Consider the following 26,450-nt stretch of genomic DNA (forward strand, 5'->3'; position numbering starts at 1 on the left):
TTTTATTTACTTCTTAGTCTTGTAATATTTTTCTATTGGCTCTTTTGCCTCTTTCTTTTGTGGTATTCTGATTTGCAAATCCTAGATTTTCAAGATTCTGACTCCACATGAACTCTTATGATATTTCTTTTCCATCATTAGGATGATAGCCATTCACAGGAGGTTTCCAAAGAGATGATATCAGCAGTGGTTCCATGCTGGCTAAGAACAAGTAAAGACCCAAAAAAATTGCTTGAGGTAAGATTTGCAATGCATAGGCAACAGAGATTTAATGGATTCTGTTTTCTCCTAGGTCATTCTTTAATTTTTGTGTCACTGTTCAGGTTTTCATTAATGCATTGCCTCGTATGTCTCAACATTGGAGATTGGCTATCACAAAGCATCTGCTTGGGTATGCATTGAAATTTGAGTATTGGTGTTCCAACCCAGATCCTTTGTTCTTGTGGTTGACATATGTTTATGTGATTGCCTGACTGTTTTTGCTTAACCTGTATTTTTACTGGTATTTTTTTCCAGGGTTTTGCGTGAAAGAACTAGTTTGCCTGTTATCCTAATGTTACTGTATTTTTACTGGTATTTTTTTCCAGGGTTTTGGGTGAAAGAACTAGTTTGCCTATTATCCTAATGTTACTGCTTCAATCAATGGTTTTATCTATAAATACATTTGACAAAGGTCAAGATATGAAGAGAATGCTATTAAATTCAACTTGGCAACACAAGTTTGTTTTACAGCTTAGCATGCAATATTCTTCCAGAATATGGCTTTCATCTTTGGTTAAACTTTTGGAAAGAGGAAGGGTTGATGCATGTGTTCAAGGTGAACAAGCAGCAAAGGAAGAAAAAATTGTCGCATGGGTTTTACAAATTGAATGTGCACACCTTGTTGCAGATTACCTGAAAAGTTCAGAATTCTCACTTCAGCTTGAGAATGACCATGATCAGGAAGCACTGCAGGTATTTTTGTGCACAATTAATTGTTGATTACAAACGTGTGAAACACTAAATAGCAATAAAGATTTCTCTTTTCCATAAAAATGTGAGGAAAATGTTTTTAGTAGTCTTTTCTATAAGTTATTTGTAGTGATGTGCATCCACATATTGGCTGCTTTTTTATAGGATAAACTTAAAATATTTTCTTTCTATTTACCATTCCTTAATTTATAAATAGTGGCTTTGTTCCGGGTTTCAGGGTCACTCAGGAGGCAATACATTTAAATGAATTCTAACGTGTTGCATGCAGAGAAGATTTATGAGTGAGAATGCAAGACAACAATAATTAAAATTCTGAGCTAAGATAGTACAAGAACATGAGAACAGAACGACACAACTTGAATAAAATATTTTATTATGCAACTGTAATCATTATACGTATCCAATGTATCAGGTAAAGCTACAGAATAACACCTATTTCTTTAGTGTCTTGAAGAATATACTCAAAATTAGTATACAAGTGAGGATGATGAAGAGGTGGCTAGGTATTAAGCTGCTAGTAAACTGTTATCAGTGCAACAGTTCACTTATTTTGGCCTACTTATGATTGATAAACTGAAGCATATACTCGTCAACAGCTCATAAACAACAAATTTCTAACAGTTATTTCTTACTTAAACATATCAAAATATCTGATACATGAAGAAACAATCAATCTTAAACATTTCCAGCATTTAAGAAAACATGGAACAACATACAAAACACTGAGTGAACTGAGATATATGTAAGATAATGACTGCAAACATAATATATGTTCAAGAAACAACGAAAAAGTGGAAAATTTCCTGCAAAAGGAAGCTAGAAGCTCCTTAGTCTACTATATCCATTCATCAATACATTATAGAACAAGGAACTGGTGTCAAAACATGCTCCTCAACATGTCAACAGAGCTAGAAAAGCTACGATTAAGTCAGCATCATGAAAAAATCTGGCTCTACAGACAATTTTGCCTTCAATATGAACTTATGGAGGTTTTAAAAGTATTAGCCTTTCCACAAGGTTTGGAAAGTCATATGTACCCTTCACATGTCTTTAGTGGTGCAAAAGGCATTTCTTGCCTTGAGATGAAATGAACTATCAAAAATCAAACTTCCTTGTCCAAGATGATTAAATCGTTACTTATCATAGATAGTGTATTTGAGACTTATGCTGTGATGGCAAAAGCACTACTACTGGAACGTAATGGCCCCTTCTCAAATGCCCTTCTGTAATGCCCCAATTAATTTCACTTGCTTTGAAATTAAACCTTCATTTCTTTGCATCTTCCACTATAAGAGAGAGTTCATATCTCCTCCTCATGACTGTCCCATTGCAATGGTCACATTACCACCTTATGAAAGAGCCATGGGCCTTCATCATTTCTATCCGTTGGGGGAGTCACAACCTTTCATCAGTACAATCTTGTCAAAGAGTCCAACCCTTCATGTTTTTTGCCTTTTGAAGGAACCACTTCCTTTTTTCTTCTCTATTAATTCTGTCTTTTCTCACTTCTTCCCTTTTCTCTTCCGCCTTGCGAAATGAAATTCTCTTCTCCTTTTTATATCCCATGTTTGAGCGAGTCACAACTTTTAATTTCATATTTTTTGACCATTCATTTTACTTAGCTAAATTCAATTATGTTATATTTTAGTTTTATTATTTTTCATTTTTTAATTTGATTTTTTTAAAATATTTTGTTTTAATTATGATTATTATTTAATATTAAGTCTTATTTCAAAAAGGGGACATCTCGTAGAGCCACAACTAAGGACGACAAGTGGTCACAAAACCGTTTTGTTGCAATTGCTTAACTGCAATTTAAGGAAACTGATGATTCCAGCAGCCCTCAAGAATTGCCTTTTTCCTTGCTTGTACACCCTACTTCTAAATTCCTTGTGATGCTCCAAATCATCTCTAGGCTTTGTCTTGCATATATATTTGGCTCCTTGAATGTGACAATCAGTAATATCATTGATGAAAGGAAACACTTATTAAGTCTCTTAATTGGAAATGTAAATAACTGATCAGCTTATTCTGAATTAAAGACCCGTGGTATGGAGTATTTTAAATGGCAATTAGTTCACATAAATTCTTCATCTTACCTAAAATATCCATCATCCTCCCTTGATGACTAAACCATCTACTATCCAACATTTTCTCTAAATATTGAGAAATTCATTTCTCCCTAGTGATCTTGTCTGTTAAATCATATAGCTTCGTTCAGAAATATATTTTGGAAATCTATATCTGTTCATTCATATGATTGATGATATTGAAATCTGAATATGTCCGAGGCATCTATATATTTCATTTGATATGAGTTCTCTTAGATTTGATGTCATTATTGACATGATTGCTAATGCCAATCCTTGGATGATTATTGATCTGTTTGTGTAAAGGCCGATTCTGAATTTGCATTATAGATCTTCAAGTTCCATGTGCGGGCAATGCACTTATTTGAGTTGGTGATTATACATATCTATCACTGTTAGCATTTGTTACATGCTAACCAACACATGATTAGATACCTTGATGAATGGTCATGTCTCTAATTAGAGACATGCCCATTCACCAACGTACCTATTCATATGTTATATATATTCATGGAACTCATTCTTGTTGATATTGAAATCAATTAATATCAAACAAGTTCTTCCATTCAGAGATTAGAAGCAGTCTATAATTTCTGAAGTATTGCAGATGCATTCTATAAAATCTGCAACATATCAATATTGAATCAGTAAGATTCTGAAAATAAAATTACAGTCTGTAAGTCTGCTATAAAACTTTACATGGTATCAGAGCCAGGTTAAGGAAAGATCTTATTAAGTTTGAGAGATCAGATTTGCACCTTGAGTTGCAGTCTCCTATTATTCTTCTAAAATGTCAAACATGGTAAGATTCAAATGCCATCTTGCAAGTGCTGACAACTTTGAATATTGGAAACTTCGAATAATGATGCTACTAAAAGAGAACGAATTAGAATCCTTTGTAAAAAAGGAAAAGAACCAAAAGATGATCTAGAGAAAACTCTATGGATTGAGAATAACGAGAAAGCCATGAAAATAATAGTGGATGCTGTTTGAGATCATATAGTACCTATTGTGGCAAAACATGTAACATCATATCGGATGTTTAAAGCCCTTATTGTGACAAAACATGTAACAACATATCGGATGTTTAAAGCCTTTGAAAATTCATTAATAGTAAATAACACTAGCATAAGACTTGCCCTTAAGAGACAAATGAATAATATTAGCATGAATAAAGGAGAATCAACAAATGCCTTCTTTATGAGAATCACTGAATTAAGAGATCAATTATCTTTAGTCAGTTACGCGATTGACAATCAAGAGTTATCCCTAATAGCATTAGGAGGGCTACCAAATTCATTGGAGCCGTTTGTATAGGGTATAAGTGCGATATCTAAACTTCCAAAATTAGATCGATAAAGATTTGATTGTTTTCAAGAAGAGTCGAGACAAATGACTAAAGGAAAACAAAAGCCTATAGAGTCTTAATACCAACTCTCATAAGAAGGGTAAGAAGAAGAACTCCAAAAGAAGGAAAAGAAACTTTCATCGAAAAGGATCTTCAAAATAGAAGAAAGACCTGTCTAAAATTCAATGTTTCAAATGTGATCAATATGGACATTATGCACTAAATTGCCCTGATCGATCAAAACTTAAAGCATCATTTGCCAAAACTGACTAATCAAACAAAGATCAAGATCCTGAGAATTGTGCCTTCTACTTAGCCTTGTCTAGTCAAATATCAACCAAGTCCAACACTTGGATAGTTGATAGTGGATCTTCAAGACACATCATTGGATATCAAGAGAATCTAGAAAGCATGCAAATAGAAACAGATTAAGTTACAATTGGGGATGATTCTGCACATTCCGTAAAAAGAATTGGGACCTACACCATCAAATTAAAATCTGGAATATCTATTCAGCTCTCTGGAGTACTATATGTACTAGGTATTAAAAGGAACGTAATATGTATATCAGCACTTGAAGATGATGGCTATAGAGTTGCATTCATGGAAGGTAAAATACTAGCATGGGCAAATAATTCAACTATAAAGAAGGCTGAAACTATAGGAGTAAGACAAGGATCGCTATATGAACTTTGCACTAAGACAAATCAAGCACTTGTTTATGAGACCTCAGATTCAAATGAAATCTGGCATTGAAGATTAGGTCATGTCAACTTTTGTGCCCTAACATCTATGGGGAAGTTGGTAACTGGAATGCCCAAACTAAGTCAAATTCAAAATGAATCTTGTAAAGGTTGTGCCTTGGGGAAAAGCACAAAAAAATTGTTTCCTAATAGTTTGATCAAAACTAAAGATGTTTAGAACTAGTACACTCTGAACTATGTGGATCCATGTCAACACCATCCTTAGGAGGATTTTTGTACTATGTGATATTTGTTGATGATATTTCGAGGAAGACATGGATATACTTATTTAAGTGCAAAGAATTTGAAGAGATTCTTAGAAAATTTAAAGAATTCAAAGCTATCAATGAAAACTCCTCAGGAAAGAGAATTGAAGTTATAAGAACAGATAATGGGAAAGAATACGCTTCATAAATATTTAAAGAATTCTGCAAACTTGTTGGGATTAGGAGGGAGCTTATAGTTCCCTACAATCTGCAAAAGAATGGAGTTGCTGAAAGGAAAAATAGAACTATTGTAGAAGCCGTTAGGGCTATGATATATGATCAAAGCTTGAACATGTCATTTCGAGCTGAAGCATCTAATACAATAGTTTATACTGAAAATAGATGTCCTTACTCACATCTGGACAACAAAACTCCTTAAGAAGCTTTTTCAGGTATGGAACCTGACATTAGTCATATGAGAATATTTGAATGTCCTGTTTATATCCATGTACCTAAGGAGAAAAGGTCAAAGTTAGAACATACTGCAAGGAAAGGAATCCTTATTGGTTTTAGCGGAACAACAAAGGGTTACATAGTCTACATACCTGGACAAAAATAAATTGAAGTCAGCAGAGATGTTATCTTTGAAGAAGACATTGCTTTTAAGAGAGCAAAAATTTCAGATGAACTAGAAATGTATGATTCACCCAATTCCATAGAAGAGGTTCCTACTCCTGAGATTCAGTGGGAGTAACCTGAAGAGACTTCAAAAGAAAATAAGATCCTTCTAGAGACTCACAAAGAGAGTCTTGACAATAATTCTAAGAGGCCACTTTGGGCAAGAAAAATAATAAAGAAGATGAATTTGCAGCACCTATAGGAACATTCAGAGAAAGCAAAAGACTTTGCAAATCAACATACAATGTTTTCATTTGTGAGATTCCAAACTCTGAACCTTCTAATGCTTTTGAAGCTATCAAGTATCAAGTTTGGAAAGATGCGATGATAGAAGAATATCAGTCAATACTAAAGAATGATGTTTGGGACATAGTTCCTAGACCTAAAGGAAAATCTGTTATTTCAGCCAAATGGCTCTTCAAAGTTAAGTATGCTATAGATGGTAACATGGAAAAACATAAAGCGCGCTTTGTAGCTAGAGGATTCTCTCAAAAGGAAGGAATAGACTTTGAAGAAACTTTTGCACCGGTTGCTAGGTATACCTCAGTCAGAGCTGTAATAGCCATTACAGTTGCCAAAGGTTGGAAAATTCATCAAATGGATGTGAAAACTGCCTTTCTAAATGGAACTATTGAGGAAGAAGTATACTTAGAGCAACTTGAAGGGTTTGTGACTCTTGCTGCTGGTTCTTATGTTTGTAAATTAAATAAAGCTCTATATGGACTTAAATAGGCTCCCAGAGCCTGGTATGAAAGGATTGACAAATATCTACTATGTCTTGGATTCTCCAAGAATGACGCTGATCCAAATCTCTATTTTAAAGTAACTAAAGGTGATATGTTGATTTTAATCCTTTATGTTGATGATCCTCCGATTATAGAAGCAAACCACCTCATTAATTAGTGTAAGAAAGAATTGACTTTTGAATTTGACATGAAGGACTTAGGGATTCTTCATTACTTCCCTGGATTGGAAGTTCAACAAAAGTCAGGTAACATCTTTCTAAATCAAAAGAAGTACACTGTCAATATTCTGAAACGATTTGGAATATAGGATTGTTGACCTATGTCAACACCTATGGAAATCAACTTGCACAAACTAAAGGAAGAAACTGCAGAATCCAGACTTATAGATCTCACTTTATATAGATAGAGAATTGGGTCTCTAATGTACCTTGTGAATACTCGACCAAATATCTCCTATGCTATGAATACATTGAGCCAGTTCATGTGTGAACCTTGAGAAGTACATCTTGTTGCTTTGAAGCATATATTGAGATATCTTCAGGGCACCATTGGGTATGAACTTAAATATGAGAATACCAGTTTAGAGTTGTACGGATATACTAATTCTAATTGGGCCGGAAGTATGAAAGACCAAAAAAGCACATTAGGATGTTGTTTCAGTTTAGGATCAGCCATGATCTCATGGATTTGTAGGAAGCAATCTTTAGTCGCTTAGAGTTCAACTGAGGCAGGATATATTGCAGCAATGATGGGAGCAAGAGAAGAAATGTGGCTTCGAAAACTGCTTGTGAGTTTATTTGGTGAGCCTCTGAAACCTACCATTATTCATTGTGATAACCAAAGTTGCATCAAGTTATCCGTGAATCCAGTATTTCATGATAGATCAAAGCATATAGAAATCCCTTACCACTATGTAAGAGACATGGTGGAAAGAAGAGCTATTCAGTTGGAATATATTAATAGGAGTGATCAAGCAATTGACATTTTCACCAAGCCTCAGTTGATTGTTTTAGAAAGAAATGTGGTACGGCTGAAATTTATGTTTTTTAGATTGTGTCTCAAAATGTTAAATTTGTATTAATATAAATAAAGATTTTTAAAGTGTAAACTCATTTGTCATATGTATGACTTATGACTTATGGGCCTATCCTATTTATATTATTGAAAGATGACGATCTTTTAATAATAAATTGTTGACTCTAACATTATAAGGTGACGATTTTATAATGATTAGATTACTATCATGATGGATATCATGAGACTTGATATTCATGGACATGTCATGATAGTTAATTGGACATATTGATAGATATCATGAGACTTGATATCAGTTGAAGATCATCATGCTCCTTTATCATGGTAGATATTATGAGATGTAATATCTATGGATGTACCATGATTTGTTATGGTAAGAAATCATGAGACCTGATGTCATTGCACATACCATAACTTAGATATACATATAAGAAGAAAATCATGTTACTTGATGTTCTTAAGCATATTATATCTTTTGTTAGTACGAGATAGGTGATATCATCCTTGAACTTAGTGAAATATATATTTTCTTCCCTAGCTAAGAGGGAGTGTTAAATCATATAGCTTTGTTCAGAAATATACTTTGGAAATCTATATCTGTTCATTCATATGATCGATGATATTGAAATCTGAATATGTCCGAGGCAGCTATATATTTCATTTGATACGAGTTCTCTTAGATTTGATGTCATTATCGACATGATTGCTAATGCTGATTCTTGGATGATTATCGATCTGTTTGTGTAAAGGCCGATACTGAATTTGCATTATCAATCTTCAAGTTTCACGTGCGGACAATGCACTTATTGAGTTGGTGATTATACATATCGATCACCGTTAGCATTTGTTATATGCTAACCAACACATGATTAGATACCTTGATGAACGGTCATGTCTCTAATTAGAGACATGCCCATTGGCCAATGTACCTATTCATATGTTATATATATTCAAGGAACTCATTCTTGTTGATATTGAAATCAATTAATATCAAACAAGATCTTCTTCAGTTCAGAGATTAGAAGCAGTCTATAATTTCTGAAGTATTGCACATGCATTCTATTAAATCTGCAACATACCAATATTGAATCAGTAAGATTCTGAAAATAAAATTACAGTCTGCAAGTCTGATATATAACTTCACATTGTCTTTATCTAAAGAATCTGCACTTTCATAGCACAACAATAAAGACAAATGTCTTAAGTATTGACCAACTCATGGATGTAATGTTGATGAAATTCAATATGCTTTCTGTTGACATGATAAAGGGTACTTTTCCACGAACTTTACCACAGTTTAATAATCACAAAACGTGACATAGGAGGTGATGTTTGGTAGAAACGTAGATTGATATCCCACAGATCCATTTTGCATCATAACCTGTAGGAAATTCTGACTCACTTTATTCATTGAGGAGGATAAAGTAACTGCATATTGTAGCTTGTGATGCATAGAAATTACTCGTCAATGAAACAGAAAAAAATCATGTTGAAGATTTTATAAAAAGCAACTGTCCCAATCAAATCATAGTTGGTATGCTCCAGTAGCATTAAAACGCCATGCCCCTGAGATAGAATGCCGAAGTCAAGTGTTCCTCTATCACATCAAAGATTCTGTCTTGCAGCAGGGAGAGTTTACTTGAAATCTTCAAGTCCAATTGAGCAATGATAGACAAATTGAATTGACAAAAAATAGGGATCTATTAGTGCTAAAGTGTGGCAGTTATATACCAAGTTCAATGGGCATAGATTTTGGATTAGAATTAGTCATTTTGAGCTCTTTAAGAAATGTTTTGTTATACTTTCTTTGTGATACAAAAATGGTATGACAAAGTTGTTGGAAGAAAGGATTCTAAGAAAATGGATTGACATACACTCTAATTCTGCTTATTATTATTTAATATTGAATCGGCAAGTTATGTTGGTGGTTGCAACTCAGAAACTCAGACTTGTCAAAACATTGGCAGGCCTAAAATTTGACTCAAATTTGTGACTCGGAATTAACTGTACAGAAATAATAAGTAAATTTTCCTTATTTTATAGATAAAAAAAAGAGCTCAATGCACATTATTGTGTCATATGATTGTAGATTACACATTTTATTATTAATATTTTACAAGTTTCATTTGGGAAAGATCGATGGAACCCGACTTAAAGTTTTTGCATATTAAAACCAAGGTAGGGGTCAATTGGCAATTGGCCATTTCTCTTGTGGGGGTCTAATGCAGATGCCCTAGCAAAGTCTAGTCTCATGTCACCGTGCCTTTGATAAACTAAGGCGTGAAAGACAACAGGAGCCTTTAGACTCGTGAGTTCATGAGGGTTTCTTCAATATGTTGAAGAGAGAGCTAAAAGAAGAATTGTGAAAATGATTTGTGTTATGTGATTGTGGGCAAGTTTTAACATTGATTTGGGAGTGTTGGTAACTTGGTGAGAATCAGCCTGCAAGTTTTCTAGCAAGTTTCCTTGGGGTTTCTGCTTTGTGGCATCTCGTGAATCAAGTTTTCCCACAAGTATATCATTTATGGTTCTAATATACATTGCAAGTTGCTTTCTAGACATGATCAATGTGCCTCTATAACATTATTTATGTAAACAATAAATACTTTGTTCTAAAATTATTTCAACCTTATGTGCAACACAGTATTATATCTAATGCAAGTTGCCAAAATTCTTCACATAGGCAGTAATATAGGAGGCCTCATTTTGTCAATGTTGATAAGGAATGGACTATCATATATTGGATTTTACCAGTGTTACCTTGAGTTTTTGGGATGGGGGGGAGAGTTTCTGTGATGACAATTTTTTTGCCCAAAGTTGGGGACAACGAGGGGATGGAAAAGGGGACGGCCATATAAAATATAGGGAAATTTTAAAATATATAGGTAGATCTGCAAATATACATGACATTCATCTGAAAATATGGGTAAAGCATGCCATTTTTTATATCATAGAACCTTAATATACAGGTTTATAACATTTCATTAGGCAAGAGCCAAAATTATTTCAATCTTATGTGTAACACAGTATTATATCTAATGCAAGTTGCCAAAATTCTGCACCTAGGCAGTAATGTAGGAGGCCTCATTTTGTCAATGTCGATAAGAAATGAACTATCATATATTGGATTTTACCAGTCTTACCTTGAGTTTTTGGGATGGGGGAGAGAGTTTCCGAGACGACAATTTTCTGGCCCAAAGTTGGGGACAGTGAGGGGATGGAAAAGGGGACGGCCATATTAAATATTGGGAATTTTTAAAATATATAGGTAAATCTTCGAATGTACATGACATTCATCTGAAAATATGGGTAAAGCACGCCATTTAAATATCATAGAACCTTAATGCACAAGTTTATAACATTTCATTAGGCAAGAGCCTACAACATAATGGTAAATTGTGAGGTCTTGAGTTTGAATCTACTCGAGATAAATAAATAAGAATAATAATTAATCTTGGCTTCAGCCTCTTACGGATAAAAAAAGAAGTTTATAACATTTCATTGTGTTGAGTTTTGAGGATCATTGCAAATGTAAGAGCACTGCTTGTTTAGTATGTGTTTCTCAAAGGTTGCAATCTTTCTCTTATATATATAAGAGAAAGATTGCAACCTTTGAGAAACACATACCATTATATTAATTATGTAATAACAAATAGACATGTCCCTTCATGGGACATGTCTCTCCATGTCTCAATCACAATATATATAAGAGAAAGATTACAACCTTTGAGAAACACATACTAAACAAGCAGTATATAGACACAATTTTCATGAATCATTATTATATTAAATTCTCTTCAATAGTTTAGTCTCATAGGTTTATTTGACTAAAGCTACCAAACATCAACACTTCCTCTTAGCTAGGGAGGATATATCCTAAACTTCATCCTAAACTTCAAAAATCTAGAAAAATGGGTTGCACCAAACAATTGCTTAGCATCGGGCCCTGATTGAATCCATGTGAAGGATGTAATAAGCTAATAAGGTGATGTGGAATGTCAATGTTAGAGGCGATCCATATCATCCCTAATAGAGCCAAGAATGGTAGAGGCCTCACCAAATCAACCGCGATCTCGTCAAGAAGGGAGAGCTGAAGCAGCAATAAATTCTGAGCAATGGGACAGGAATGAATATTTGTGATGACCCTCCAACAAGTCAACAAAGCATTGAAGATTGTGAATGTACCAAACTAGATCAAAGATGGCCTCAAGCTTGAAGAGACGAGCCCCAAAATCTACAAAAATAATGTTGTGTAGACTGGATTGCTTGCACTGAATAATACATCAAAGGAAGATAATCTAAATCCACTTGGCAAAAGTCCAATTAGACTCCAGTAAAGGACACCATACACTTGCATGATAGGACAGTAGATCTAATTAGTGTTTCCATAAGTGTCGTGTCATCTTAGACAAAGTGTCTTGGAAATGGTGTCGGAAACATTGTCTCTTGAGGAGGGCCAATGGACCATACCCCTTATTGATTCGTGGCTAAAGGGTGGGTCTCATGGTATAGTTTGGCCAAAAAAACTTGACCCCTGTATATGTATAAGAGGATGAGGTCCTCATCTCCAAACCCTTGAAGCCGAAATGGAGGTGAAAAGTCCTAAGAGCATTGACCGACCATTACCTTGGTCTTACCCAAATTATCACAAAAGGATGCAAGACTTTCAAGTTGTCGCTGTAAACCCTTCGAAGAAGACGCAGAAAGAACATCGTCATCTAAGAAGAACAAGATAGAGATCATAACCCGATGAAAAAGGCAACCATCCATGCGAAGAGTGTGGTCCTGAAGGTACCTCTCAAGCTCGTCAGTGTAGATACCAAAGAGGGTAGGCAACTAGGGGCAACTTTGCTTAATCCTGATAATGCTTCTGATAAAGTCTTAAAATTCACGAGGGTTTTGAGATGATGAAGTACACAACTTATTGAGGGATAACAATGTTTGAATGTCAAAGGACCCACAATGATATGCCAAGGCACACATTGTGTGGATGCCTAATAGGCTTATGGTTTTAGAGGTTGTCAATCACTTATATTGGTCTGCATCAATTATAAGAGATATAATTTTATTTTTGACAGTATTTAAGTGCTATATATCAAGGTATTAATTTCAACTTCCATATGTTCTTCCGTTGCTTTAAAAAATTGTATATCTTGAGTCAAAATGAGAAATTCATTGAGAAGATTAATGGGTTTGACTTGGTGATGAGCACCTCCTTGGGGACTCTAACATGGCTTAACTGCCGTGTGGGTCAAGTTAAATCTGGTGTTTGTATTGGGTATGGATAGTTTGAGCTTTTGGTGCAATGACAAATGATTCCAACAATTGATATCAGAGCCTTGGGTCATGGGTTTGAGCCTCCCTTCATTTGGTGCTCAGGGGGAGATTGTTGACTTGGTGGTCAGCACCTCCTTGGGGACTCATTACATGGCTTAACCACCTCCCATGGGTCAGTGTGACCTGACATTTGTATCGGGTATTGATAGTTGAAGCTTTTGGCTTAATGGAAAATGATTCCAAGAAATGGTATTGATCAAGATAACTAAGGAACTTGCATTCTTTTAGAGTAATAATGGGGGAATTCTCCAATTTACTAGCAGTAACTTCACCAACATAGAATTCAACTGTAAATCTGTTGAGGAGCTGGTCAAATTATTTAATTTTTATTGCCAATGCAGAATATCCTCACTTGAGACACACTGGACAAGCTGCACTTTAGCTGACGTCAACTTGAAATTGTACATGAGCAAGTTACAATGATATCCTTCAATGAAGAAACTATTTTGTAGATGATAAATAAGAATAGGCAACAATGATTGAAGGACGAGACATATCTAATTGGCATTGAGAAAGTCGGTGCAATAAAGAAAACAAAGATAAGTCTACAAAGGATGTCATATTATTGAAAAATTTCAAAACAAGGATAAGATAAATTAAATCAAGTTCTACTGAAAATCATTATAGGATTTAATTTTTCGAAGATCAATTAAAGCTTCTCAGGGGAAGACATTGGAGTTAGTTTCTCACTGTTTATTGACTTTGTCAAACTGTATAAATAGAAAAAGATACTAGTTTTGGAGGACTTTTAACCATTTCCTTTAGATAACGGCTGTATATGTTGATCTTTGAGTTAGTAAGAGATACAGAATGTAACATGCATACGTTATCTGACTTTATGTTATTAGCTGTTAAATTACCCAAATAAATAATGTAAATCTCAAACCTGGGCTTGAAGTTACCACTCTCCACAAATGTATTTATAAACTGGCTATAGTGCCTTAGACACAAATATTTTAGAATTTTTCACTGTTGTGGATGCTAATTTCAATACTTTTATAATTACCTTTTGTATCTGCAGGAAGAACTTGGCGCCCTTATGGAACAAGTTGTCTTACAGTTGCAGATTCTTGAACAAAAGGGTAAAAAATTGATTGTCCCTTCTGGCTTTAAGAATGATGCAAAAGAAGCTGCATTTACTCTATTGAATGTTATCACAAAAGTCATGGCTCCAGCAGCGTACTCCAAGGGTATCACGTCATTGTTGAAAAACTCGGATGCAAATGTCTGCGAGAAGGTATTGGTTAATGTTTTCTACAGTTAGAAATACTAGTGAATGTTAGGGTTATGAGTATAGACAGTTGTATTACTTCTCATATTTTCATTGACTTAGTATTATTAGATCGTTGTTGAAAATTTCAGAAGTGAATGTCTGTGACAAGTTATTGGTTGATGTTTTCTGTAGTTGTTAAAATATAATAGTGGATGATGGGGTCATTTGTTTAGACAGTTATATTTCTTTGGATATTTTCATTGACTTCGTTTTCCATCTTCTTGGAATCCAGGCACTTAAGTTACTCTTTCTAAACTTGAAAGATAACTCTATCTCTGAACCACAACAAAAAAAGAAAAAGATGCGTAACTTGTCAAATGCTCCATTGCAGTCCCTAGGTCAAAGCAGTCAAGCATGTGAGGAAATGATCTTACAAATTGTTGGGTTTCTTAACAGATCTCAAGAAGATTCACCTGTAGCTACAAAAATTTCAGCAGTTGCTACATTGGACGTCCTGACAAAGAGATTTGCAGGGAATTTTCCTATAGCCTTTACCACATGTCTTAGATCTGTTGTTGACAATTTAAAAGAAGATGATATTGCTCTTTCCTCGGGTTGTCTGTCTTGCATTGCTTCTCTTGTTTCTGAACTTGGGCCACAGTCATTAGTACAACTCCCTCACATTATTTTATATATTCTTCAGAAGACACCACAGTTCTGCTTGTCTTCAAATAAAGAAGTAACAGTGCCTAACATTACAGATACTAAAGGTAATTCAGAAGTGACGGTCACCTTTTTGATCTCTGTTCTCAGTGTTCTGGATGCTATAGTGAACAAGATGGGTGGTTTCTTGAATCCATACCTGGGAGATATTGTTGGTCTTTTAGTTTTGCAATTTACCCATCATTCAGATTTGATAGTGGGTACAAAGGCAGCTTCTATCCGGACCCTTATGGCTGAGAAGATTTCGGTAAGGAACGCTAAATGTAATTTTGCAGTTAGACCTGTCAGCATTGGAAGCTTTCAGACAAGGTTTAAAGCATCTTATTGGTATTTATGCAATCCTATTTCTGCACTAATGTTATCATTTTGTGCAGATTCGTCTTTTGCTTGAGCCAATGCTTCGAGTGTATGAAAAAGCAGCTGACACTAGTGAGGCTTCTGTTTCGGCTATTTTTGAAATGCTAGCTGTTGCTGCAAATAAAATGGATCGGCAATCTGTTGCAAATTATCATACAAAGATATTTAAGTCATGTCTGGTGGCTTTAGACCTTCGTCGTCACCATCCACAATCAATCAAAGATGTTGCTAAAGTAGAGACAAGTGTAATTAATGCACTTGTGTCTTTGACATTAAAATTGAGTGAAGCAACGTTTAAGCCTCTATTTATTCGGACCCTAGAGTGGGCAGAATCTGATGTGGACACTAATGGGTCATCTACAGGCAGTAATCTTCAGCGCAAGATTGCATTTTATACTTTAGTCAACAGTTTAATTGGGAAGCTTAGGTACATTAAATATCTTGTTTCTATCTTAGTTTTGCTTATACTTGTTTTAATAGCTGAGATTTCTTATTTTTGCACCCTCTATAAAATGGCTGTTTCAGGGTTGAACAGTTTGAACAAGTTTAAAGTCTTGTCCTTTCAGTCTAGAATTGTTAAAACTGGGTTAGGACTGCTCTTTCTGAATCAACAAGAAATGTGAATAATGTTTTCCATTCTCCTTTCTATTTTACTTGGACACTGGTAACCACTGTTGATTCTCATTTAGCATCTAATACGAAAATCCAGGTTAAATGCCATTTTCACTTTTCATCTGGTGTCCCATGTTATGAGTTCCTGTTGCATTGTGTTCATAGTATGGATAGGCGAATTGGTGTACATGTTAGTGTGGCAGTAAGCAAATTAGATGAATGGGAAATATATACCTTTTTGTGTCATCTTCCATAATGAAATTACTGTTGTCTAGATAAATTTTCAGACGAGAGGGCAAAGCAAATCTTCCAGACAATATTCTTACCTCGGCTTGTGTTGCTAAAAGTCAATAAGGAGTCATAATTAACATTAATTTGATTTGGTTTGTATTTTTTGAATTTGAATAGGTACAGGAAATGCTAAAATTTGACTATCTCAATGGTCTGCAGGTCTGTATTTGTTCCCTACTTTCAATATTTGATGGACGGTTGTGTACACCATTTAAGTGGTAGTCAGTATCAAGGACTTAATGGTCATACACAGCATAAAAAGAAGAAGAGCAAACCTATTGAAATGGCTGAAGGCAGTGGATCAAAGCAAGAGCTCATGATGGCTGAATGGCATCTTCGAATGTTGATTATTTCATCATTATTCAAGTGTTTTCTTTATGACACTGTAGGCTTTCTTGATTCTTCAAAGTTTCAGGTAAGTCCCTAATGCCCATTGATATTATAATAGAATCCATTGTGTGTGTCTTTCCGTTTGTAGGAAGCAGAGGGGATTCTTGGGTTTAGTATAGTTGATCAAGCAGTGATGTTTTGACTATGCTGCCAAAGACATTTTATTTAAGCTAATTTATAGTTGATTGTAACTTTAAGTCTTCACTTAATATTTATATTCACCCTTTCAGGAATAAGAAGACTTTGTTTGCTTGCTATTTATTGCTATAAATCGACTGTGCTTACCATACGTTAGTTTTCAAACATTCTTGATATAAATAAAATCATTAATTATATTTTATAACGCTTCACATTTCATGCAGGTTCTTCTCAAACCAATTATTTCGCAGCTTGTAGTAGAACCACCCAAATTAGTTGATGAATTGGAAGATATCCCAAATATTCAGGAGGTTGATGATCTTTTGGTTTCCTGCATTGGTCAAATGGCTTTGACAGCAGGAACAGATCTACTGTGGAAGCCACTTAATCATGAGGTATGCAAAAGTTTAATTCTGTATTGAAAAAATTTGGTTGCCTCTTATTTTGTCATTAAATTTCAATTTTCAACTTACAACAGTTTCTGAAATGTATACCTCAGGTCCTCATGCAAACACGTAGCAAAAGGGTACGTGCACGGATTTTGGGTTTGAGAATTGTGAAATACCTACTGGATAGCCTTAAGGAAGAGTATCTTGTACTGCTTCCTGAGACCATTCCATTCCTTGGGGAGCTTCTTGAAGATTCAGAACTCCATGTTGTTGCAAAGGCACAGGAAATACTGAAATCCATGGAAGACTTAAGCGGGGAAAGCCTTTCTCAATATCTTTGATATGCTTCTTGCAACAGAAGTTAGAAGTGTACAGAAATTTTTTTGTAATCTTTTCGCCAAAGCCAAAGAGAGAGAAGTCCTGGAGGGCTATAAGAAGTCCATCCTATACTCTCTGACATTTTTGGGATATATCAATAATGGTAATGTAGAATTTTCCATAATCCAGATCTATCATTATTTATGTTTCAAAAACCATCTTTTAAATACTGTGAGAACTGCAGATTGATTCCTACACGTAACTTGGGTTTGATTGATAATGCCTATGTCTGACACTAGACACCCGGATGCAATTTGGACTGTGACAGGGCCCAGGTGTAGTGAGGGAATCATTTAGAGTATGGTTAGAAAAGGAGGCAGCGTGCAATTCATTTTGCTCATACTTGTCTTTGTTTTAGAAGGTGAAGTATGTGGTCAACATTAGATGCCTATGTCTGACACTAGACACCCGGATGATTGATAATGCCTATGTCTGACACTAGACACCCGGATGCAATTTGGACTGTGACAGGGCCCAGGTGTAGTGAGGGAATCGTTTAGAGTATGGTTAGAAAAGGAGGCAGCGTGCAATTCATTTTGCTCATACTTGTCTTTGTTTTAGAAGGTAAAGTATGTGGTCAACATTAGATGCACACATCAAGACAACAATGAGTACTTTACTCAGAGACTTGGGGCTTGTCAAATGAAATCCAGAAGACTTTGTTTGCAAAATCAACAATTACCAGAAACCTAAACTAGTGGTCTGAAAGTTAATAAAGAAAAATGAAATCAACTAATATTAACTAAATCTTCAGTGGTGGATCTCCAGTGCCCTCAATCCCACAATCATAGATGCTCGACACTGAACGTTGAAGATGATCCAAAATGTTGGATAATGTTTCTCCTCTTGAGAAAAAACATCGTCACCAAATTGTGGAAGATGACTAGACAATGGCAATAATGATTATCAAATGTCTCAGCCCATTAATAATCCATGACTTAATAGAAAGAAACAAGTACCTATAAGGTTCGAGTACAAGAAGCATGGATGCATGGTGACAGTTGAACTGATGAGAATCTGGTACTAATGAGGATGTCGAAATGGATAATGATTGAGATTTCTGAACTTGTGTATATCTGTAAAATTTGTTACCATGGAAGTTGATGTAGGCAACATAAGGCCAAGGTCTAAGATAGAAGGACAAAAGTTCTGATGTGATTGTCATTACCTAGATAGGGAATGCCCTCCATTGTCTTCTAGATCTACAATGTGGAACTCTATAAAGAATGATGATATGTTTGGGACAAATGCAATCTGATGTGACAGATCTGGAACAATAATATCAATATCCTAGTGCATAAAGTCATTAGAAACCATGGGGATATGAACTCTAGATTCAGAAATAACAATAAATAGAAATATGCAATTGCAAACAGAAGTTGCAGGTGATGATCTGATGTACGAGGACACAATTCACGTCCAAGTTGGTTGCTCCCACAATGTGTATTTGATTGTGCAACTTTTTTGACATGATCTAATTATGAGCAAAATGAGCCTCTCAAAATGAATGCCGCCAAAGAATAACCTCTCCTATAAAGATATGCCACAGAAATTAAAATACTGATAAGACTGGATTTTTATGTTGACTTATATAATGCACGTTGATTGTTTATAATTTTTGATGAAATGGGCTATCTAAAGCTTAAATCGCATATAGCTTTGAGATTTCTGGAAGTATGATATGTTGATAAAAAGTTTGCAAAATTTTGGTAATTATAATGAAAGTTATGCATGATCAAAATTTGCATACATGTTGCACAAGATTTTTTGGCTCTTCTTTTTTGCCCAAATCAAAATATTAAAGTCGTTCTGGTAATATGTTTGTGCCTCAGAATGTAATATCCCGAGGATCTAGATATTTGTCTCAAATCTCTCCAAAAATCCTCAGAAATGTTTTAAACAAGAAGTTTCATACAATGTCTCCCATATTAACCAACAAAAATCTATAAAATAACCAGATACAATGAAGTATCAAAATGATATTGCAATTAATCTCTACCAGAAATAAATTTTCAGCAATAATATTCTATTAAATCTGTTCAACAAAACACTCAAGAATTTAATCGTAGATATAGTAACTACAACAAGAGTGGATAACAAAAAAAGTGAGTCTAGGGTGGAATATGAAACACTTGCACAATATCTCCAACAAACAATGAGCTTTTGTCCATTGCCCAAGCGTGAGGGTTTTCTTCTCCTTGCATGCTGGTGGCACAAGCTTTCCAAAAGAGAAAAACCAAAATCAATAACCAAGCATATTGCAAATGAGCTGGCCCTTCTCATTTAAGCATAACTTGTGATTCTTCATGTTCCCTCATCTGTCTGTTCATTTTAATTCATTTTTCCTCTTTTAATTGTCCCCTTTCCCACAAAAGAGAACAATATAACCTTATAAAGACAAGTGACTAATTTTCCCCTTTTTAATTTGGAAGCCCCCTTATTAAAACAATTTGACCTTCAAACATTAAAATTGGCAATCCAATGATAGCTCATTAGAAAGAGCTTGGCATGGCAATCTATTAGTCCCACACTAAAAAGCCACAAAAAGGAACCTTTGTTGACTTGCAATGAATAATAAGTTCATAGAAATCTTGTCAAAATAGCTCCATTTGGCCTAAAATAGGAAAATTCATAGGCCAAATCCCATACTAATCCATGTATTATCCTAGTTAGCCTACATGATCATGACTTATAGGGTGAACAACACATCTAGAAATATTGGCTAGAAAAAAGGGACATTATAATATTCCCTTTGCAAAAATTGGATGCCCTCAAGCAATTGGTATTTGCCTACTATGACCAAAATGTGTCGGTAACATATCAATCTCAAAGTTGTCAATGTATCACTATTGTAATGCACTAATCATACTGATACTAGGATCCTAGGTAACTTAATGTGTAGTTTGAAGAATCAACTTGCCATGTGTTGCTATCATAACAAAAAAAATATTATCACTCCTACTGAGAACCTCGATTTAATGTGTCATTGGTCCTTGTGGGTTCCACAAACAAATAGGCCATTCGCCTCCCCAATTGTTTGCAATATCTTGTTGGTTTGTACTCATAATAGGTAGAATGACCAAAATACCCAACTGCCACAATGTTGCCCCTCTAAGATGTATTTGAAATAGTAACTGTATTGAAGAAGCAACCTAGCAATAGTGCTAGACATGACTTCATCCTGCATGAAGGCAAATGCACCAAAACTAACATCCATCCTACTCCTATTTGATAATTAGAAAAGAAAGTCCTCCATTGGTGGGTTGAATGGAAAGCCAAATGTATCTCATACAATGTGGTTATAATGACACCAACACTAGGAGTTATACAATTCTCTCTATACTAGGAGTCATAAAATTCTCTCTATACTATGAGTCATACGATGCACATCCTTGTGTGTCAAATACTCACCTTCAAAGCTCAACCATCCTATAGTGAGTAGACTGTACCCATATGCTATCATCATGCACAACATCTATGACTGTAGAGTAACCATAGGCATTGGATAAATGTGGTTTAGTCCTAGTTGTATGAGGAGAAGAACCAATCAATGGGCACTCATTTGCATTGTCCTTTCTCCTTGTGTGCTCCTTGGCCATATTGTTAGCCAATTCTCTATTCATGGCTGATTTGTAATCAACATTCTATCCCTCTTATCAAATGTAACAAGACAATCGGCTCCTAATTGCAATTAGTATCAATTTAAGAATTGGTCAATTTCTAGAGGTGTTCTATTCTCTAACTCAAACAACTGTCACGTAGTGGTGTATACTTGCTGTTAGAGCTTAGAAATTATTTATAATATAATTTTAGTTTTATAGATTAGAATGATACAACACTAGTTACAATTATTAGTTTACAATATCATTGTACTTAGTTAATAATTGAGTATATTATTATGACAATTTTTTCTTTTGAAATTGGCTTTTGAGCTCTATTACTAAATTGAGAGATTAGAATAAGTACACCACTACTTACAATTGTTGGTTTAAAATATCATCTTAATTGTACTAGGTTAATGAATTGAGTATGTTTTGTAACAAATATGTTTTGAAATAGGCTTTTGAGTTCCACTAATAAATTGATAGAATACAATTTCAAATTATTAAAATAAATATTTTATAAATATTTGTATCAAGTCATATTAATATTATAATAATAACTATTTTTATTATTAGTGTATATGTTTTGAGAAAAAAATGTAAAGTCATATTATTGTTATTATTATTTTGTGTAAGTAGTCTTATTACAAGTGATGCACTTGGATCATGCTATTAAGAGTATAATTATGAGAAATTATATAGTTATATATTTTAGAAATGTAAAGTTATACATTTAATAATATTTTTTAAAAATAGATTGTGTAATTATCAAAGTATATGTTTAAAAAGATAATTGCATTGAATTTATAAATTGAGCATGTTTTAAGACAATTTATAAATTGTTACAATGAATTGCCTTAAAACATATTATTACTTTAATATGCATGTTTTGAAAAAAGGAGGCAAATTTAGAAGTTTTAACTTATATTTTTTGTTAAGTGCATTTGATGTATTTATAAATGCAAAAGTTCAACATTTAATAGTAAAAATATAGTAGATAAAAATAATATATGGTTTATATACAAAGTTGTGAAAATTTTATAATCCTAATTTATTTATTTTTTGTTTTTCAAAAAATAATAAATTTAGAAATTCTAAATATTTTTCCTAAGTTGTTTTTTGAATTGTAATATTTCTTGTAAATATATTAAATTTCATATTTAATGAAAAAATCTATAAATAATCAATAAATATTTCTCATATCATTTAAAAATATTTACTTCTTAAAATGTTTAAAATATTGTTCAACTTATAATTAAGACAAAAATAATTTCTATTTATTAAATCTTTAAAAAACAATATTTTTGAAAAATATTATTGTCATTACTAAATGTGTCTATACCAAATACATCTTTGCTTTAATTTTTGAGATGGATGCAGTTATATTTAATTACAATGTGTATATAAGTATATTAATAAATAGTCTATGAAAATCTTGCCACTAAAAATGTAATGAGGAGGAGCTCTATGAAAAAAAGGGGTCCTATAAGACCAAATGAATTGAACCAATTGTAATCCAAATAAATTATTTTTAAGAATATATTTAAGTAATAAAAAATATTTAAACTTTAGAAATATTCCAATGAGGTAAAAATACTTGGGTGTCATTGGTTCATATGTGCAAAACTAATTCAATAATAGTACAAAGTGCATACAACAATACATTTCCTACTAAAAGTACAATAATGGATTTTCAAATATTCAATCGACATCCATCTCAAAACATAAATTACTATGCTTCCCCCAATTAACATTATACTAGCTAAAAATATTATGATCATAAGAATAAATATCCTTATTCCTACCCTCAATTGTTGCTACACAATCAACTGACCTAAGAGATGTGTTATCAATTCTAAAGTCACCAACCAAAGGAAACGAGGCCATAATGCAAGGAGGCTATTTTGAATTTCTAGGTGGCTTGTCTAAATTGTGTCTTTTTCAACCTTGTGGTCCCTAAAAATGCCATCAACATCATCCCTGCTAAGCCACCCATATGACTGGATTTTCTTTTTCTTTCCATGAACCTTTATAGGCTAAAAAATTCTCTCCTTCCCCAAGCTTCCCCTTTGTTAAGAATGGTTTGAATTTTTGTTCACATTGTTTGATAACATTGTTAATCAAACTACAAGCTTTAGAAGAAGTAACATGTTTTTGTTTCAAATAAGCCAATATAGTAGATAAGAATTGTTGTGAGACATCATCACTCTCCTCAATGATCAAAGACATAATGGACTGCATAAAATATAAAAAATTTCACTTGTGGTCCCCTTTAATAGGAACCAAAAACTAATGGAACATGTCAAGGATTAAGTCCTCACAATGAAGGTTCAACATTATGACACAAGCTCTTAAGTTTCGCATCTGTTTTTCAAATACTATCTTACCAAATGATGGATTACAGATATTTCTCAACCCCTAAAACCTTTCTATGATCAATTGGAATCCCTCTTTCATCACATCCTTGTTATATAGATCATTTGGTGATGTTGTCTTCATAACATGAACAACACACCAAGTAATTGCAAATCTTACCTCTCTATCAAGATGTCTCAACATTGGTTTAACCAAGAGAATCACAACAACACGAATGTTCACTTGCTTACTTTGAGAACCCAATTTTTCTATTGCGGCTAAATAATTTTCTAAAGCTCCCAAATTATAGAGTACTTCATACTTCGATTGGGGTAAACACACAAGTTTCCTTTCTATATTATGGAGTTTTTCTTCAAGAGTTTTTTTTTCCTTGCCCTTGGCAATAAGTTTTGACAGCTACCTAAACATGTTTGTTTGTTGTCCTGAAATACTATTGGTCAATTGTTCCCACGTTGAATTCACTACAAAGAACCCTTGTTTTGACTGCTATTTACACTTACTTTCACTGATCTAGTTGAAAATATGCTACTATAGTGAATTTATATCACTAGTTAACTACAACTACCAAGACAAACTAGAGCAAGATGTAATTTTGGCCAACCATGAACCACTTGTGCTCAATTAATATCCAAACCTTTAGGACTAATGAGCCATTGTTGCAAGGTACCCCAAATTTGTTTCAGTTTAACAACATGTGTTATATATCAAACATTCACTTCATGATTCAAGTAGTATGTCAAAACTCTTCCAATATGTCTAAACACCTTTAGAAATCATAATTGTTGTCAGTTGCCATTAGAAATCTAATAATTTATGTATAGGTGTAAGAATTGTTTAACTTACTATCCACAAATTTAATGTACTACTTTACCCAATGGAATGGTAGTTTTGTAATATCCCTCACTAGTTCTTACCCAAAATGTACATCACTAACCTTATACACATGGCATAGGTATTTTTCAAATGCTTGTATGGTCATATCTTTCTGAAATCTTTTCTTAATCCTTAAATAAATTTCATGAAACATTTTGCATGCCAGCTTAAGACATTTAGAATCCACTTGTTCAAGATTAAACTTCACTATAAAGTGACGAGTATACAATTTTTTTCCCGAAGCTTTAGAATGATTTGTCATCTTCAATTAACATAGACTATCAGTAGGTGCAAAACAATTTAATATCAATTCCTCAAGTTTCTGGCACATAAATGTATTCATTATACAAGTAGATTGAACCTTAAAAGATGCTTAATCAACTTGTTGAGAATAAAGAGAACAAAGTGGTATTGTTTTGAATGCACAATGAAATAGACTCAATAGGTAGATACGAACCCATCCCACATGATTAACTTATTTACTGCAAGCTCTGTCAACTCCTTGCATGCATACATTATCCCTATACTTGAAGATGTGATTGGTGCCCATTTTTGCTAGAGAACATACAAAAAAATGAATTCTTCAAGCTCTCTTAAGTAAGGAACCTTGGAAGGTCTTAGTAAGGAACAATATAAAAAGATCTGCTATTTAAAAAGGCAAAGGTTGGGAGGATGTCTTGGTGCAGGAGCACATCTACAACAGGAAGTCTAATGGCAATAGGAAGATGACATGTTGTATTACTAATGCAGAATTTTATTGCGATAGGAAGATAACATATAAAATTATTAATGCAAAAAATTATTGCAAAAGGAAGTTTGGTGGTGATGGGAAGGAAGCATGCAATATGAGTAAAATGTAGAAGTTTTGCAACAGGAAGTCTGAGAACGATAGGAGGACAACATATTAAAATGCAGAAGTTTATATCATGTTGAAAATATTTATAAATTTAATAAAGAAATCTACACCATGGATGTGCCAAATGTAATGAAAAATCTTTTGTAACTGAAATGGAACCCAAAGAGTCATGCAATTGACAAGAATATGAATAGTCATTTGTAATTGCCCAAAGTAATTATAAAGGGCATGATCGATGAGAGAAATCCGATAGTTCAGAGGGAAGAGAAAAAAAATGTAAAATTTATCCCACCCTCTGGCTGTTGACAGTCATGGTGATAGTTGTAGTTGTTTTTTAAGTATCTTCAATAAATTTTAGAGTTCTATGTTATTTCATTCTCTATTTTTGTTATACTCTCTATGGTTCATGTTCCCAATTTACATTCAAAGTTGGTTTATGTTGTCCATGTATTTAAATTTCTATAAGGAAGAATCTGGTTGGTTCAAGTAAAATCACCGTAGAAAAATCAATATTTCTACAGGAAATCGAATGAGTTCCTATTGCATATCTGCCCATTAGTTGGTATTAAGAGAACATATAAATGTCATTCTTATTTGATCTAGTTTATCAATTTTGGCATATCAGATTCATAATATGTATTCAAATTTCAATTTAGAAGGATCTGGTTGTTTCACATTAAGACTATGCAGGAAATCAAATGTTGCTATACGAAGTCAAGAAAGTTCCTGTTGCATGATTGTTTATTATTTGGTATTAAGAAGTTAGTTGAATAACAATTTGAGATTGGTTTAAAATTGATCCTGAAGGTGCATAAACCCCTTGATGCAAACTTAGTTGAGTAATTTATTTCCTCCTAAGTTTTCCAAGGTGAGGCTTTGCATTATTTTTTAGAATCAGAGCTCAGTAAAAGATTTGGGAAGCAGAAGAGTTTTTGTTTTGATTTTGTTAATGGAGTTTTATTGGTTGCAACTGTGTTTGTTCACTCACTGTAAGAGGTGGGCATGGAGGTCTACCATGAGGGCCTTAGAAGGAGGTCCAAGTCTTTTGCTAGATGTCTTGGGGAGAGAGGCATGGAAGGAACTGCCAGGTGAGATGA

At 33.9% G+C, this 26,450-nt stretch overlaps 1 protein-coding gene across 3 annotated transcripts in view; it reads left to right on the forward strand.

The window, feature by feature from the left end:
- LOC149532241 (ARM repeat superfamily protein) overlaps window positions 1-19,298 on the forward strand; it is a 179,950-nt gene extending 160,652 nt beyond the window's left edge. For 2 of the 3 annotated variants that reach the window (XM_089810308.1, XM_089810309.1), the window contains exons 31-39: window positions 142-237; window positions 324-391; window positions 588-954; window positions 14,177-14,392; window positions 14,661-15,338; window positions 15,466-15,875; window positions 16,511-16,766; window positions 17,104-17,274; window positions 17,379-17,801. In XM_089810308.1, coding sequence (XP_089666434.1) covers window positions 142-237; window positions 324-391; window positions 588-954; window positions 14,177-14,392; window positions 14,661-15,338; window positions 15,466-15,875; window positions 16,511-16,766; window positions 17,104-17,274; window positions 17,379-17,609 — 2,493 coding nt within the window. In that variant the 3' untranslated portion in view covers window positions 17,610-17,801. Of the gene's footprint in view, window positions 1-141; window positions 238-323; window positions 392-587; window positions 955-14,176; window positions 14,393-14,660; window positions 15,339-15,465; window positions 15,876-16,510; window positions 16,767-17,103; window positions 17,275-17,378; window positions 17,802-17,914 lie in introns of those variants that run through there. The other variant, XR_016358832.1, reaches the window with a different exon arrangement.
- The last annotated feature ends 7,152 nt before the right edge of the window (window positions 19,299-26,450 follow it).

This window comes from Cupressus sempervirens, chromosome 11 (assembly GCF_028749045.1).
Source record: "Cupressus sempervirens isolate cs-2001-9-10 chromosome 11, ASM2874904v1, whole genome shotgun sequence".
NCBI lineage: Eukaryota > Viridiplantae > Streptophyta > Pinopsida > Cupressales > Cupressaceae > Cupressus > Cupressus sempervirens.